This window comes from Epinephelus moara, chromosome 9, assembly GCF_006386435.1.
Source record: "Epinephelus moara isolate mb chromosome 9, YSFRI_EMoa_1.0, whole genome shotgun sequence".
NCBI lineage: Eukaryota > Metazoa > Chordata > Actinopteri > Perciformes > Serranidae > Epinephelus > Epinephelus moara.
The window spans coordinates 9,438,508-9,456,108 of NC_065514.1; the positions used below are offsets into that span (position 1 = coordinate 9,438,508).

General features: G+C 41.7%; 1 protein-coding gene across 2 annotated transcripts in view; it reads right to left on the reverse strand.

Moving 5' to 3' along the window:
* The window catches only part of vsig8a (V-set and immunoglobulin domain containing 8a), a 106,986-nt gene that overhangs the window by 15,747 nt on the left and 73,638 nt on the right, over positions 1-17,601 (reverse strand). Inside the window, exons 1-6 of one of the 2 annotated variants that reach the window (XM_050053172.1) lie at positions 14,170-14,230; positions 13,868-13,977; positions 10,232-10,407; positions 7,475-7,679; positions 4,557-4,709; positions 3,798-3,920 (exon numbers count right to left, since the gene is read on the reverse strand). In XM_050053172.1, the coding sequence (XP_049909129.1) occupies positions 3,798-3,920; positions 4,557-4,709; positions 7,475-7,679; positions 10,232-10,407; positions 13,868-13,970 (760 nt within the window). In that variant the 5' untranslated portion in view covers positions 13,971-13,977; positions 14,170-14,230. Of the gene's footprint in view, positions 1-3,797; positions 3,921-4,556; positions 4,710-7,474; positions 7,680-10,231; positions 10,408-13,867; positions 13,978-14,169; positions 14,231-17,601 lie in introns of those variants that run through there. The other variant, XM_050053173.1, reaches the window with a different exon arrangement.

Below are 17,601 nucleotides of genomic sequence, written 5' to 3' on the forward strand. Positions count from 1 at the left end.
TATAGTAGAAAAAGGGGAGCGATGGACTTCTCACAAATATTAAGAACTGGCCAACATGTTGGTGAGTACTGACAACGTACGTACTCCTAATGAGAGGGGTGAGAATCGCCCTGGTGCCGTCGGTGCAAAACCCGACACACTTTTTCCAATCAAGCCCATTCTCTTGGATAAAGTTGTTCAGTAGCTGGAATATGTGCTCGGCTGTAGTTCTAGTCTCCAGTGGGTGACAGAAAAGAAAACCTCCTGAGCTGCACCATCACATGCATATCTGACGTACACAAGCAAATTAGCAAAATCTGCAACATTGGTTGTTTCATCTAGCTGGAGGGAATAATAACAACTTCTTTTAATGCGCTCAGTCAGTGTCTTTTTAACATTATCTGCCATGGTGCTTATTCTCTGTGACACTGTGTCGTTGGAAAGCAGCACCGAATTAAATGTTAGGCAGCTTTTTCCCACACATGATGTGTGTCATTTCTTTGGCTAATGGCAGACACAATTGCTCACCAATCATGTGCGGTTTACCGGCTTTCGCTAGGAGAGGCTGGCACGGTACAAAGCCTCCAATGCTTTGGCTGTGGGTGTAACACAAGACTGAATTGTGGACTTGGACTGCTTCAGTTCATCCCGTTCTCTTAGAAAAAAATCCAGTGGTTTATCTTTCAGCGCAGTGTGTTTGGTTAAAAGGTGCCGTCTGAGATGCGCTGGTTTCATGGATTCATTACTGAGGACTTCACTACATATCGCACACTGCGGCCTCGGCTCCTCCTCGGTCCCATGCCAACTAAATCCAAATTTGAGATAACTCGAGTCATATTTCCTTACTGCTTTGCGCCACCTGATGGTAGTGGGTGCTGTGGACATTTCACTGGCACCTCTTGAGTAGCCGCTAGCATTAGTGCTCGGTTCACTGTCATCCACCACTTCATCTTCAACACAGCTGCTCCAAATATTCTCCTCCTGAACAGCAGTCCTCTTCGTGATAGTTCCAGTTTAGAGCCATGACAGTAATGTTCTTGAACCACTCATCTTAAGTCTCTACATTTTTACCTCTGTTTATATATCTGGGCACACTTCAACTCATAACGAATCATGTCTCAAGCACACATGCGCAAAGAGCATGAACGTGACTATGTAGCAGAGACAAAAATAAAGGAAAGACAGAACTTAATTTAAATATGAATTTATTATGTTTAATGTATTTTCATTCTAAGTTTTTAAATATTTGATAATATTGTAAAAAAAATTCATGACTTAACTCCACACACCACTAGGGGGAGCTCACGTACCACAGTTTGAGAATCTAGGCCCTAGTGAATGGAAAAACATCCTACAGTTCCCTTTTATTCACCCTGGTCTGCCACTCCACAGGGAATACCTGATCTCCATGTCAGCCAGGACTGTCCAACAATGTCCAGACCCTTCAACATCTCAGGACGAATCTCATCCACACCTGGTGCCTTGTTACTGAGGAGTTTTCTGACTACCGCAGCAACCTCTGCCAGGGATATGGATGAGGGTTCCCCCTGAGGGGAAGCTGTGTGACAATATTCCTAGTCTAGGTCAGCAGTTCTCCTATCCTACTACTCCTAACAAAGCCCGAGACAAGCCCTGCTTTCCCCTCCTTTGGTGTTTCATGGCTTGCCAGAACTTCCTTGAAGCCAACCAAAAGTCCTTCTCAACAACCTCCCCAAAGTCCTCCGACACCTGGGTTTTTGCTTTGGCGACCGCCATGGCTGCAGCCCATCTGGCCAACCAATAACTGTCTGCTGCTTCAGGAGACCAATTGAGACCGGAAAGCCTCCTTCTTCAGCCTGACTGGTTCTTAAGTTGCCACTACGACAGGCACTGACCGCAACTTTTAGCAGCCATCTCCACAAGGAAGGCTCTGATTATGGCTCACTCATATTCCATGTCCCCTACCTCCCTCTGGATGTACCACATGGTGATCAGTTAAGAGCTCTGCTCCCCTCTTCACCCTGGAGTCCAAGACATACGGCCGCAGATCTGGCGATACAACCACAAAGTTGTTCACTGATCTTTGGTCTAGGGTGTTCTGGTATCAAGCACACTCAAACCACCGAAACATGGTATTCGATATGGCCAAACCATGAGTATCACTGAAGTCCAATAACATAACACAACTTAGGTTTAGATCAGGTAGGCCATTCCTCACAATCACCCTCCATCATTGCCCACATGAGCATTGAAGTCTCGATCTAGAACTAGAACTATAGAGTCACTGCTCGGTCGGTACCCTTTCTGGGGACCCCCCCCCCCCCAGAGACTCCAAATAGGCTGGATTCTCCACTGCTACTTGGTGCATACACATAAACAACAGTAAGAGACCTCCTCTCAGCAACTCGCAGTCACATTGAAGCAACCCTCTTGTTCTCTGGGGAGAACTCCAACACAGTGGTGCTCAGCAGGGGATCATGAGCATCCCCACCCCCATCCAAAGCCTCTCACCCTGGGCAACTCCGGAAAACAGGAATTTGGTTTCAGACCCAGTACTATGCATAGAGGTGAGCCAACTATATCTAGTTGGTAACACTTCATCTCCCACACCAGCTCCAGTTCTTTACCCTCCAAAGAGGTGACTTTCCATATCCCTTAAGCCAGTCTGCGATGTCAGGGGTCAGCACGCCTGGATTCCCGCCCCCACCTGCCGCCCTGCTCACAATGCACTCGACCCCTATGCCCATCTCTGTGGGTGGTGGGCCCACAGGGTGCCGGCTCCATGTTGACCTTTGAGGCTGTGCCTGACCGGGCTCTATAACTCTATAACTCAATCGCTCTTAGTGTGGCCCCTCCTCTCTCAGACTGTTTCATTTGATGTTTTATTCAAATGTCTGAAGAGGGAAAACTATCCACTATTTCACAAAAAATATACATTAGAGAGAAGTCATAAAAGTAAAGTTGTGTAGCAACCATGACATAATTCTATAATATCTTGTAAATCATCTTGCAAACCTTTTAGTGGGTGGTCCCGAGCCTAAGGGTTGAAACCCTTGGTCTAGCACAGCACCCTGCACTTGAAATGAACATGAGTGATTTGCTGCCTGAAGCCAAAAATCTGAGCACTAAGACTTGAAGTTATGGACTCAGCGAGATGTAATATTAGGGTCTGCTCCACAGATCATGAGGCCCACAAAGACAAATTAATTTTATGGATCCACAGAATGCAGAGGGCTTGTTTGAGTCTAAACCCCGGGATGATTTATTCCATAAAGATACAGTGAATCACTGACTGTACTCCCTCCTGGTGCACTTACAGTCACCAGATTCATTCCCTGTGAGACAGTTCAGGTATTTCTCTGGCTTCTGTCTTGTTCCAAGCTGTTCAGAGGTATTACTGCACATGGACTGCCCTCTTAAGGGAATGTTTGGATTTCCTTTTACCTTACCACAGTTCTTTTCAAGCTAATAGGGACTGTCTACATACAAGGCAGTAGAGTCATTTCAGCATTACTCATGTTTGATTCAGCAGTAGGAAGCCAGTGATGAAGAGCGGATGGCAAAAAACATTTTGTCCTCTGTGAATGAAGTAATTTTTGCCATTGACTGTGACCTTATCCTGTCACCATTAGACAGCATAATAACGACAGCGCACTGATGTTACAGAGCGCAGTGGTTTAAACCCTGTGTCTGAGATGTGGAGCAGTGGGGACATGGTGGCACAAGAACAGAGAGAGAAGACTTAAGAGGATGAAATGGAGGTCTGTCATGAGTGCATGTGTGCATCATGTGTGATGTATGTGAACAGGAACAGTCTGTGTGGGGGTGTGTTCCCTTACGTTTGTTCGCTTTCAGGTTGATCCTGCAGTGTTCGGCTCCAACAGCATTGTTCACCTCACAAAGGTAAAATCCTGCGAAGCTCTGAGAGTGGTTGCTGATTTTTAGCTCGCCAGTCACGCTGTCTGAAAGAACACACACACCCAAACACAGATTAACATATATACTAAACATGTGCTGTATATATAAGGGGATAAAATGACAATACATCAGACGGTTTCTAGGTTTGTTTACTTAAAGTGACGCACATGTACAAGAGGTTCCTGGGTTTTGTGTTTTTTTACAAATAATCACTTAAAAACACAAAGATTTTTACTCATTCTGTCTCATGCTGCTAAAAATTATTGTGCCTCTGGCGGCAAAAGACATTGATCAATGCAGTTTACAGAAAACAAAGCTTTTCAGGAAATGTTTTGTGTTGTGACAGAGCGCAAAGAAAATGGGAAGAACATGCAAATGATCTGCTGATTATGCACCACAGTCCCTCTAAGTAAGCAGAGTGTTGTGCTGCAAATCGTTATTTCTTCATAATATTTTCACCTGGACTATTATTTTCATATGTTTGTAAAAATCTCGATAAACACTGATGAGTTCTCTGATTTCTTTCATTTGAAAATAACTGAAATAATAAGTTCGCATTGCACATTCAACAAGAAAAGGGACTTCACTCACCTTTGCCCACACATTCTTCAACACACACACATACACGCACACTCTTTGATCTGTAGTAGCATCATGACATCAGCAGAGGTCACACTTACTCTGCGTGGCTGCAGCAGGGATGGGGCCTGCACTTTCTCTCCTCCACGTGTATTTTAAGGGAGTGGAGCCTTTTGCAGACTTGCAGTGGAGAGACAGAGCCTCGCCGACCAGCTCCCCTCCCTCCACCCAGCACTTAGGCACAGACGGCTTCGCTGAAATCATACAACAAATGGATAATTCCACGCTGCCATTTTCATTCCTTTTTTTCTTGAAAAACAGTGCAGCTTTCTCCCTTTAGGAAGTTATTGCAGAAACCATTTTGATTTTGGCTTTGATAACAGATTCACACCATTTAAATGGGTGATACCAACAAGGTGATGCATTTATTACTCAAATATCCTATTAAATGTTACAAAAAACATAAACATGTCTTCATTACTGGGAATGGGTATTGTTTAAAAAGCTACCAGTGTCCAAATACCAGTACCAATACCAATACCCTAGTAGTGACACCGATACCAACAGAGTACTTCATTTGACACCTTTTCTTACTACTTAATTCAACAACCATCATTTGAATCAAAGCATTCAGTGGTGTAAAATGCAACCAGATGCCACAGGCGTGTAGTGCAGCCATCCTTTGAACACTTTGGTGGCATCTCTGCATGCTTAACTGCCAAGTCTGTAAATACACCACACTCGACTTCGTCATACCAGACTGTGTGGGTTTTAGCTGCTGCGGTAGCAATCACACATTGCATTAAATCAAAATTTTCTTGCGGTGATTGGCTGCAAGCAAAACCATATGAATAGTCTTTTCTTTTCTTGATCTGGATCTGGATACAGAAAGGATTGAATGCTGGTATCGTTTGACTGGAGAAGTTTCCATACTTCCTCAAAGGCACTGAATACAAATATCCAGTCCTATTCAGTACACATTATAAATATATATTCTATCATATATGTATTGACGCAGTCTCTGAACCATTTATCCTGCTCAGGATAATAAAAAGAGCCCGATCTATAAAATGACTGTTGGCTCTCAGGACAGTCTGCGTTGCTGTTAGCATGAGGACAGCCTCAGGCTGTGTATTGATATGTGAGGCTCTGCTGCAGGTATTCACTCAACAATCTGCTAGTTTTCATCGAGGAGGAGGAGATTTTATCTGATACAGCTCTGATACAAGTCGAGTGTGAGAGTACACAGTCCTAAGAAATACAGTACTTTAGGTCAGATACAACAAAGTCGGTTAAAGCTGCACCACAGATTTTGTGAAATAAATGCACCCACTGATCAAAAAATATGTTTCTTCATTAAACATTAGTTAAAAAAGCTCCAAACTCTTAAACGCTTAGACAATTGAATGTTGCTTGTAGATGATGGTTGAGCCAGATGTAAGAGCACTGGTTTGAGGATGCTTTTTCTGGAGGTGATTTGGCTATACAGGTCATTTTTAAGCAAAAAATCTGTATTACATCAACAAAAACTTCATAGTATTAAACACAATAAATAAAGAAGCAACTGTGTCCACATAATTTCCTCCCACAGCATAACAAAGTCTGCATATATCAGATTTAATGGGAAATGTTAAAACTGCTGTAGAGAAAAATGATGCTTCTGGCCATTGTGTTAATGTCTTCCTTTCATATCCTCTCACATTCAGGCTCTGACTGTAAAAACAAAACAGTTTAGCCATAACTTGAAATTCTCGCCACTATTTAACATCCATGCCCATGTTCGATGAACTGTAAGAAAAAACAACGTTTGAAGTCTGGTGGTAAAACGTCTTCTGAATTGTGAAAATGAACAAAACTTTCAAGGTCTCAGCACAGTGCTGCATCTTTAGCAAGTTGTACTAAGAAATAAGACGAAATGATTGCTCTATCAATCTGTTAAGGTCACTTGAAAAAAATTAGATGCTTTTAAAAATAAGTGCATGTATGAGATCAAAAACACTTCATTAAAGCTCTCCGTTTTGATGGACCCTGTATCCCAACCTTTTTATTCAGATTTCATATGCCTCCTGAAAGATTTTTTATTTTTATTTTTTTATTTTTTTAAACTGGGCCAATTATTTGCTCAATCACGAAACATCCTTGTACGAGGTTATTTAATGCAGTGCTCGTTTGTGGAATCTTGATAAATAAATCTGCCAATGGGGTGGCCTCCTCCTCCACCCCAGCTCCTGCTCGTGCTCTTCAAACTAGATGAGTTGGACTGGAATCAAGTAAATTGCTTCGCCCCTCTGACAAATTTTAGAACCGAATACACTGACAAATGGCTCTAAGTGAGGTGTCCTTTCAAATTATTTTCAGCTTTTCTCAGTTTCTCGTCAATTGCTCAATCTGTATCAATGAGTTTCAGAGAAGCAGGGACCTTTGCGGAGCCACATGTGATCACAGCTATCTCTACTGACTATTAAAAAAAAGTTGCAGCTTTGGTAAATGTGTTGCTCCAGGGAGCAAAATCAATGTTCTCACATAGGGACATTTTATTATTAGGCACTAGAGAAAAATGTGAAATTTTATCTGAATTTAGGGAGCGACATCTCATCAAATAAAGACTTTTCTTTTATAGAGCAACCCTGACTGGTAAAAGCATTTTCATAACAACAGACACTGAGAGGGTTGTTATCCTCGCTCTCACTGACACCCCTGTGACCTTGAAAACCACTAATGGATATAAATCATACAGTAATGTAGTAGTAGTCTTAAAAGATAAAGGCATGCCTGATAGCAGGCACCTTGAAATTAACTTTGTGGTAAATTGCAAGTGTGACAGATACTGGCATATGACAAGGAAATGTAACCTTCAGTGTAATAGACTAGATAAAATGTTTGAAGTACATGTGAGCAGCTGCCTCCTCTTTAAAACAAAACACTGTAGTTGTCAAAGGTGACAGACGTACATAATGTAACCAGGTGACACACACACACACACACTGACCCCAGACTGCAACCCAATTCCCAGTCTTACCCAGTACCACAAGTGAAACCTTGCGCATGTCCACTCCAGGTGATTTCTTCACTTTACACTGGTAGGTAGCACTATGAGCAGGTGACAGCACCGAGATTGAGATCGAAGCGTCACCCATTGAGGGGTCAGGAGCAGCAAAGCTGAGTTCCTTTGCAAGAGCAGGGTTACCATGGACGTATCTAGTGCCGCTGCTGTAGGACATGAGCTGATGGGAAACAAAATATTAAGAAAGATTCAACAGAGAGACGACAAATGACTCTGAATGGCATGTTTAATTGATGTTAACCAATTAAACATGCATCCTACATTTTTTCCCATATATACTGACTAAAAAGGCAAATACATAAACCCATATAGGAAAACACCAGCTGAGAATTACCACCAACCTTGTGGCTCTACAGAAGTATTTAGCCTCTTGTAGCTCATCGTCATGCTTTACATTTACTGTACTGTTCAGTCTCTGCACCCTCAGTTACCTGGTTTCCAGCAATAGCAAGCATTAGCGGAATAAATGTTGGCATCGTACATTTCTACAAATCACGGATATGTAACATTATTTGTGTAAATTATTACACAATAGATATGTTAAAAATGTAATTTCAACATCACTTTGGTTGATGTGTGGTTATGTGTTGGCAAAAAAAAAAAAAAAAGGTTGTGATTAATAAAAAAATTTAAAAAAAACATGTCACCAATGTCTTGCTAAAACCAACCTGTGTCATGTGTTAGTCTTAAACAGTAGTCTGCAGCGGTTTGCAGCTTGAAGGCCATCTTGCCAGATGTCCAATGGATCCGTCGCGTGCACGATCCGGCCAAGGTGCCGGAGCTAATCGTGGCCATTCAAGTCAATGTAAGCTGCTCCACCAGAAGCACCGCAGCTCCGCTCCACTAAAAATACATGCCGGGTCTATTTCTGACAAATGCCGCGTGACAGCGCATCAGTTTGCACAGACCAAATTAGTCAAACGGGAAGTCGTACACAGAAAAGACGAGAGTATCCGGTCAATTTTCAAAATAAAATACCCATGAAAACTCCAGACCGTATTTCACATGGCTACGTCAACATGACGTCAAAGTGGGTGGCCCCAGGCCTGAAGTCAAACACGAAGAGCGTATAAAAACTGGCACAAAATCAAGAGAAAAATCACGAAATCAAGAAATCTTTTCTTTGTTTGTTGATGTCTTTATACCTCCAGGGTTTCCACAGAATATCGTGTGACATTATGATCTTGCGATCCGCCAATTCCAGCCACTTGCGTGCGTGCCGCTTCCAGTGGACATTGACGCCCGGCACTGGACGGAGCGAGTCCGCGCTGCAGCCGAATCGCGCACGGGACGGATCCAGTGGACATCCGGCAAGTGTCATTGTATTGGCGAGAATCTTGTGATACAGTATGTATCACAATGCCAGTGTTACAATTCAAAATATTGTGATACACTGCAACACTGTAATGAAGGCGATATATTGTGATTTAATTTTAGGAGCTAGCAGTACACCCTTTATAACTCTGGCTCTTTCATAGACCCCTGTTCTTTGTGCCTACACAAGCGATATGATGATAGATCGGAGTGGAAGGGTCAACTGGCTGAAGACAGATTACAAAACTGCTATCTGGCAGTCGGAGGCACAAAATGAACCACTGCCATGAATCTTTGCATGTACAATATTGATTTCAAATCAATCAGTGTTTTTGTGAGTTTTTGTGTTTTTTTTTTCAATCCAGTATCACAATACATAATATTGCAATACTAAAGAGTATCAATATTTCCGTGCACCCCTACTGTCCCCTAGTAGTCAAAAAGATCGATTAGGACAGCTTTAAGTTTGCAGTGGATAAATCTTAAATCACAAGAACCAATAATCCACAGCGGTCACTTGTCTAAAGCAGCACATGCTGGACCTGGTCAATCATTGTATAAATGTCTGCTGCCTAAGGGCAGAGACGAGCGGGAAAAACATCCTCTCAAGTCTCCAACACTAATGACTCATTTAATTTAAAAGGCAAATTGGATAAACGACTAATTCCTGTGAAATTAAAAAGGTGGTACGAGTTCATCTACACTCCAGCCTCACGGTATGCATTTTGATTTTAACATTTAAAGGCACAAGCATATCACATGAGGAGGAAAGGAATTTGAAATGAGGTGGAAAATCTGAATACACGTTTTAAAGATGTTCCTGAAATGATGGCACGTGTCATGACACTAAGGTTGTGTAGTGGGTTTTAACCTTTGTGTTCACTCAGTTGTGTTCTGTATTCTCAGTAGCTCAAATATACTAAACAACTCTCTACATTTACCGGTCCATAATTTTCATTTCCTGGAAAGAACTTGTAATTTAGTACTAGTTTTAAGAAAAGATGGAAACAGCATTTAATTAGCACACTTGTAATTAACCAGTTCAAATTGCTTGCAGAACCTACACAGCCTTTTCAGTGAGTGCAGCATGTCAGCTGAGGATACCAAGATACAGGAAAGAACGAATGAGTGAATACATGGACCTCTCATTTTCTAGGACCTATTTCCCCTACAATTGTTACCAAATAACATGTTCTTGGAAATTGTTTGGAAATTATTCAGAAATCATAGACCCGGAGCATAACACATTACCAGAACGTGTTTTTCCATCCTTGGAAAAACATGCGCACAAAAGAGTGCCTTTGGATAAATTACAAGTGAAATCTGATATGTACCCTCACATATCAGACCTGAGATAAATTTGTTGTAAATCTGCAAAGTTCTCACTCTGCCTCTTACCATCTGATCCTTCTGCGTGCTGTCTGGACTGACCACAGACCATTCAATGTCAAGGTCTCCGGTGTCAAGAGGGCTCGGTGTGTAAGTGCAGCCCAAAATCACGCTCTCTCCCTCAGCCTTTTGAATGGTCTGCGGACCCGTAGATGTCAGCTGCATCCCTCGCGCACATTTCAATTCTTAAAAAAAGTTCACACAAGAGACACATTTTAGCTGTTTCTAAATCAATTAGTGTTACCGTCAAGGACACATATTACACGTTCTTATTCTGCAACCCTTTTCACACATCGAGTTTATGGCTTTTATGCACACAGTTTTATAAAGACATTTAGTATTGATTCAGATTCTTTTCTCAGAGGAAGGTTGGCTAAGAATCAACAAAAATGCAACCACCATACTTGTAGCCAAATGGCACATAGAAATATATATTTAAAAAAAATACTTACTGGAATTACTTTAAGAGCTATTTAGGACAAATTGCATTTTTAGTGACAATAGATTACTATCAGGTCAAGTATGTACAATACAAAACTCTTGGCAGAACAAACCTTGAAAACAATTTTCATCGGCTCTTCCACAAGGTCCTTCACCGTATTAAAGCTCAACAGGAGAAGCTAGCACTGCAGTTTGCAAATATCCTGAAGCAGCTCAGTACAATGAAAACCCTATTTGCCTGTTTCAGTTTGGAACATAGAAACACATTAAAAGACTTGAGATCATTTCCACCGAGGTTTCCTTTTGTATTCTTAAAAGAAAATATAAGTGTATACACAATAAGAGAACTTACATTGAACTCAAAGTGGCTTTTCAAAAGTGTGTGGCCCGGATGAAGTTTAGTCAATAAAAATGCTGTTGAGAGATTCAAGTGTTCAGGTTCTCTCTAGTGGTCTTATTAACTTGTGTTTGCGTGTGTTGTGACCTCTCTCGGCCACCGTAGACAGTGAGACAAATGGGATTTTTGTGCTAAGGCTAGTAATACAAATCAGACAAAGACTACTTACCCATTTGTAGTGCTAAATATTAATTCTCCAAGCGCTGGAATAATCACTAGCACACGAACCTGTCCAACCTGGGCTTTGGGTCCAAACTCACTTCTTCTTCTTTGGGGTTTATTGGAGATATGAAAACACGGTGCACTACCGCCACAAACTGTTCAGGTGTGGTTTGTATTTTGACGGGACAGCAGCGCCCACTGCGCGACGTGTCTGTTCAGTTTTGGTGTGAATACACGTGTGCTGCCACTACGCTTGTGGACCGCTTCGCCACTGCTTTGCGAACGCAGCGCTTGTGGTGTAAATGAGGCGTTAAAGTAAATTCTGTCCATTCTGTTTCAGACTGAGAAGCACTAGTAGGGCTGGGTATCACCACTGATTTCCTGAATCGATTCAATTTCAATTCATGGGGTCCCGCTTCGATTCGATTTCCAGTTAAATTCGACCTGATATCGATTCAACTGGATATTTTTCAGTTACAATACCAGCATGCTAGTATGTGAGAGAGATTCTCAGAGAACTTAAAGTGTAACATTTACAAGGAATTATTTTTTAAAAATAATAAATTTCACAACAGGCCACCGGTAAGTTTTAAGATACAAGACAGTTGTTGTCTTTTTAGCTTGTTAGCAACGATTTGCTATTAGCTGGAAAGCGCTCTGTGCTTGTTTTTAACGACATTGGCGGCGGTGGATGACAGACTGTGGACAGAGCAGATTGGAACTATCACTTTTGTACACGTTCATATGTTGCTGATCAGCTGTTCTGATTAAGTATTGGCTTTTATCCTCGAGGAGGTTTTACTGCACTCTCAGTACCAAGCGTAGCTGTCGTCAGCTCAAGTTATCTTCACCTCTCTGTCTCCACCGCGGCATCTTTACTCCGTGTTTGTGTGTGTACTTTAAAGTGGCGCACAGAGATAGCAGGAGGAGACACTGCAGCATGATAATAAATTAGACCCAAATATAAAAAGGTTACACATAAAAGAGCGGGTAAGATAAGATAAGAAACACCTTTATTGATGCCACAATTGAGAAATTCCAGTGCTAGAATTAGAGCTTCTCAATACTACGGTCGTTCATTACTTAGCGCTGCAGCTCGTTTACTACCGGCGAAATTCACAGGGTTAAAGCGTATATTAAAAGATCGATCTCGGCTTTTATGAATCGCTATCGGGTCATTTCAGTGAAGATCGATTTAATCGGATGAATCGATTATTTTAACCCAGCCCTAAGAACGAGGTTAAATTTTTAGGCAGGTCAGTGTCCTCTGGCTCTGATGGCTTAGACATGCATGGCTGTACAAGTCCAAAAACCCTCTTATATGGAGCATCCATTGTAGTGCTACAATTAAAAGAGGCTGCAGCTTTCCCATGAGCGGGTGTGGCTTCAGCACATTCAGCGGACACGCCCCCAGTGTCTCAGAGCAGACAATACTCCCTGTTCTTTTATGATTTTGAAAAGCAATTTTATGCTCTTGGCAACTTTTTTTAATCATTCAAATTTGGCTGGGTGCTTAGTAACATATTTTTATGTGGTGAGACAACCTCATTACACATCTTTATTCTTGCTTTACCCAGACTTCAATTTTAATAGTGTGAGTTCCATTTGTAAAATGGCTAAAAAACAGCAAAAACAAATTGTTTTCATGCCAAATCAACAATATTTCAGTCAAGCAACTGTTTTAACTTTGTTTGTTTTTTTTCACACCTAGCATGTGATCTGACAATGTGTAACACACAATGATATAATTAAAACTTCACAGATGCTGCAGCTTGCACATTCATATCCTTGCTCACTGGCAAAAACATTGATTTCACCTACACAGTTAGCCAATTTAAATGTGGACGTTGTAAAAATACTTTTCAACCCTAATCTGAACACGTTACAATGAGCTGCTTGTCACACCTGTACTTTGTTGTTCCATCCAGGCCACAACTCACATGCATGACAAGTGTAAACTTCGCTGACACATGTAGACGGCTGTGTGGATTTTAGCTCCACAACATACAAACACAACTTAATAACTGAAAAATACCCCTGGTTCTTAATAATTACTTTGTTTGTGTCAAACTGGTTTTCCAGCTGCCATTTCCTGCAGAGTGGGCGAATCTTGTTGATATAACCCAGGGACGTTTGCTACTGCACTGGTCACAAGCTGACACAATGATGACATTTACATAGCAAGAGAAAACATGCCTGTTACAACTGTAATGCATTACATTTAACAAGACTCTCCCCCATTTTATCATTCCTACATGAAGAAGCATATACATATTTTTTTTTTTTTTAAATGGATTTGTATTTGAGATCTGCAGCTCAGCCTATGAAGAGCCCCACCCTGAAGAAAAAAACATGAGCTCAAATCCCTGGAACATTAGGGAGTCAACAGTCATCTGGAGGCATGATCTCAAAGCCTGATTGGACAGACAGTGAGCGCCATGGTAACACCTGGGGAAGCTTACACCACTGAGGCCCACTGCTCAGCAGTATGCAACACAGACAAGACATGAAAGTCTCAACGAGCCTCTCTAAAAGGAAGTTTCATTAAACGCTATGAAATCCAGTGTAGTGGATAACACAGGGCGCAGTCACTGCATCTGTATGTGTGCGCTTGTCTTAATGTGCCTGTGAGTCTGTATTCTTACCTGTGCTCATGAGACCTGCGCTGCATAACAAGAAGACAGACAACCAGGGCGGGCAGCTGAGGGAGAACGCTGACCTCAGACGACTGCAGCTTTTTCTCAACATAGTCGTCCTGTTTGAAACAAAACCATTAACAGCAGGTAGTCAGCATGACTTCGATTACAACAAACGGACAGCACAGTCTTTACATGTTTAACACCTAGTGGCATATGAAACTGATTTTCTCAACTAGTAAGACCTGTGCACACAAGTCGAAGGAGAAATGAAAGAAACAAGCTCTCGAGGAAGTTTCTATAGATATTACCTGAATGCAGAAACCACCTCCAAATGTCTGACAATGGAATACCAAGGATCAAGCAGCAGTGTGCTGTCTGGTGCTCTTGCTTTACAGGGACCTCCTCCTTAACTCCTTCCTCATTACCATAAAGCCCTCTTATTGGATGGTTGACCTGTTTTACCTGTCTACAAGGAGGTTTCATTGTGATTGCCATTAAGCTGTTAATACTGCCTTTAGCACCCTCTAACTACCCCAAATACTCTGGCTTTGTAATTACCAAAATCACCACAGCTAAATGAAATAAAATGATGTAAAAATCAGAAATTAGCGAAAACCAATGGAAACATGCTGGAGGAAATCAGTGCCCTGGCAGCTGAATAACAATAGAGAGCAATCCTTTGGTAAACAAGTGAAACTGGAGGAGCAACCTTACAATTAGACAGGGTTTCTGTAGATGAGGTGGTTGGAAACTCAGGGTGCTAATTTGATGAGAACTGAACTGTGCTGAAAGAAAAACATCTGCAGCATTTTGCTGCTTTGTCTATAGGCAATAATATTTGCTTGCACATTATTCAGCTTCCTGTGTGTCTGCACATGTTCCCTTCAGTCACGCTGCACTTCACGTTTCATTCATTTGGATAAAAACAAGCATAGGAAATAAAAGCTGAACTAAATTCAAACATAAAATGAAAAGAAAATCACCTGCCTCCCCCGTACAAGGAAACACACAGCCACTGATCAATCCTTCATGTTGTTTCATACACAGTACATCATACGACGCTTTAGCACCTCTCCTTTGTTAGAGGTCTTTAGTTTCAAATAATAAGGAAGACAAAGAGTGCACAAAGTCTCAAGTGACAAGAAACGGATTGTTCAGCCAAAGACGTGAGCCAGTAAGGTTTGCATACGTAACCAGGACATACGAAAAAAGGAGAGCGCTTATCTCTGTGCCAGATCTACAGGGAAACAGCCTTTATAAATAAATGAGAAACAGTAGGGTGTCCTTCAGTAGACACATGCAGAAAATGGATTAGTGATAAAGGATGAAAAGCTTTATCTCCAGTTGTATAAAAATATCAAACACTTCTTTTAAATCTTCATGTGAATTTTCTCTTGTAGTCATTTATCCCACTAGCTTTGGGCAATCTTTTGAAAAACATTTATATTTATAGCCCCCTGCTGATAAAGTACAGTTATCAGAGACACATCATTCTAACAACCAGCTAAACTCTTTCCCTGACCCAACACATACACTCTCTTCAAAATGTGGGCAGTTCAGTTCATTTACACTACTCTGAGTAACTACTTCAAAAGAAGGTATTATGGAAAACAATATTTGTCTAAGAGTGGGGTGGATTTTGCTGGAGGAAATTATAAGTGTTTTAAAAGCCTGGAACTGATGCCCCCTTTTCCTAATTGCTTTAATATGAATAAAAAGAGCAAACTGTACTTATCAGCAGATACACAAAGTTAGATTAGGTTGAATCAATGCACACAATGGGTACAGATACAAATGAAACACAGTTCATGCAGTTATATTGTTAGAAGCAGTGAATGTGCGATGGAGTACACTCTCCTTAAGTATCACTTGCATTTGATGTCCGTGGTAGTGGGGAGCTGCGAGCCGGTAATCATTCTGAGCAATTTTCACCACCCGCTGCCTTTTTGCTTTTGTACTTTTGAGTCAGAAAGAGCAATTTCCTTTCCTACTCTGTTCCTCCACAGTGCCATGCAGTTGGTGCGGCCATATCAGTTTCAAAGATCCTCAGAAACAAGTGGACAGGTGAAATGTGGACACCCAAAAACTTTTTTTGCACATAGGCCTGCCCATAATTGTGCATTATTTCAGAGCTTAACAAGATATTAAGGGCTGACAAACAGTAATTTTAAGTATGATAAACAGCACGGCTTTGACTCTGCACTGACACTCCCCCACAGACACACACACACATTGGAGAGCCTCTTATATCAGAGCTACTAAACCTGCTACAACACAGGTACCCACACAGTGACTGTGTTTACATGGCCACATATTCTGTTTTTTTGCCCTTATTCAGAAAAAGACAATTTTCCTATTATGCTGTTCACATGGCTAATGAAAATTAATATTCCTCTTTACTTGCCATGCTGCGCATTCTCTGATCTACGTGCCCTAAAGCCCAGTTCAGACCAAAGATTCGCGACGCGACGAAACCATTTTAGAACGTTGCAGAGAAAAGTTGCAGCAGTGTGAACTTGCCGGTCTGAGCTCAACTCAAGCCGACTGATGGTGTCACCTGCAACTCCGCTAGTCAAATCACAGGCGGCTGGTTTTAGAACATAAGGCACGTCTAATGTTTCAACAGCCAGTCGGCTTCTAGTGAAGTCTGCTGGTCAAGTCAAGATGACAACAGGCGGTGTGTTCACTTAAGGCTCATTTATGCTCCCTTTACGTATAAATGTATACATCCATTTCAAACAATGTTACCGTCACTGCCCACATACTTCCATGCGCCCTTTACGTTGGCATGGATGTTAACCAATATATCCACCAGGGGGCAGCCCAGCGTCAAAAGTTTATGACAACAACAAACTCAAAAACAAACATGGCGACTGTGGAGGAGATATTGATAATGTACCTCTTGCATAAAAGACAAAAACAGAGGCAACGTTGTAGGAGGCGGTGGTCGGTGAGGCCGTTAAATACATCGCGACTGGAGGATGGAGAATTCTTCTCTCTAGTACTGCCGATGAGAGAAACTGAATTGTTATTTCTTCTTCGTTTCTCACTAGAGCTACGTATCGGGTAGTGACAGCAACACTGCCCCCACTGCTCCGTTTGGCCCGTATCCGTAAGCTTTATGGAAACATGCAGAAATACGGACGAAATGAACGTGGAGCACGGACAGAAGGTTCCGTCCGTATCCGGATCCGTATTTAACGTTGAGCATAAATGAGCCTTTACCCTCAGTTTTCGTCCTCACGGTGTGCCAGTGTTGGACGGTGGGTCACTGCTGCTGCTTGCTGTATTCTTGTCGACTGATTAATTGGCGCTGAATATTTTGTTGATTGGGGAAAGTGTGGTTGTTTCTTGTCTTCTATGAGCTGCCGGACAGCTGAATTTCCCTTCAGGGATAAATAAAGTTCTTCCTATTCTATTATATTATATTACTGTGCTGTATTTATTATGAATACTGTCCATCTGATGCTCATTTTGTTTATGTTTCCACCATTTCATCACTGCAAATGCAGCTGTAGCCAGTATCTCACTATCACTATCCTTACTCATATTTTAAGAAGCTACAAATCATATTCAGACATGAAATAAGCCTGTAAAGCTGGAAATCAGAACAGAAGTACAGAGAGTTTTTGCATAGACATGATACACCATCTCATCTAGTTGCACTGGTGTGAACCAGCAGGTTTTTAGAACGTTGCAGAACGGCACACTGCAAGTAGTTGCCTGTTTCAACTCTTCTC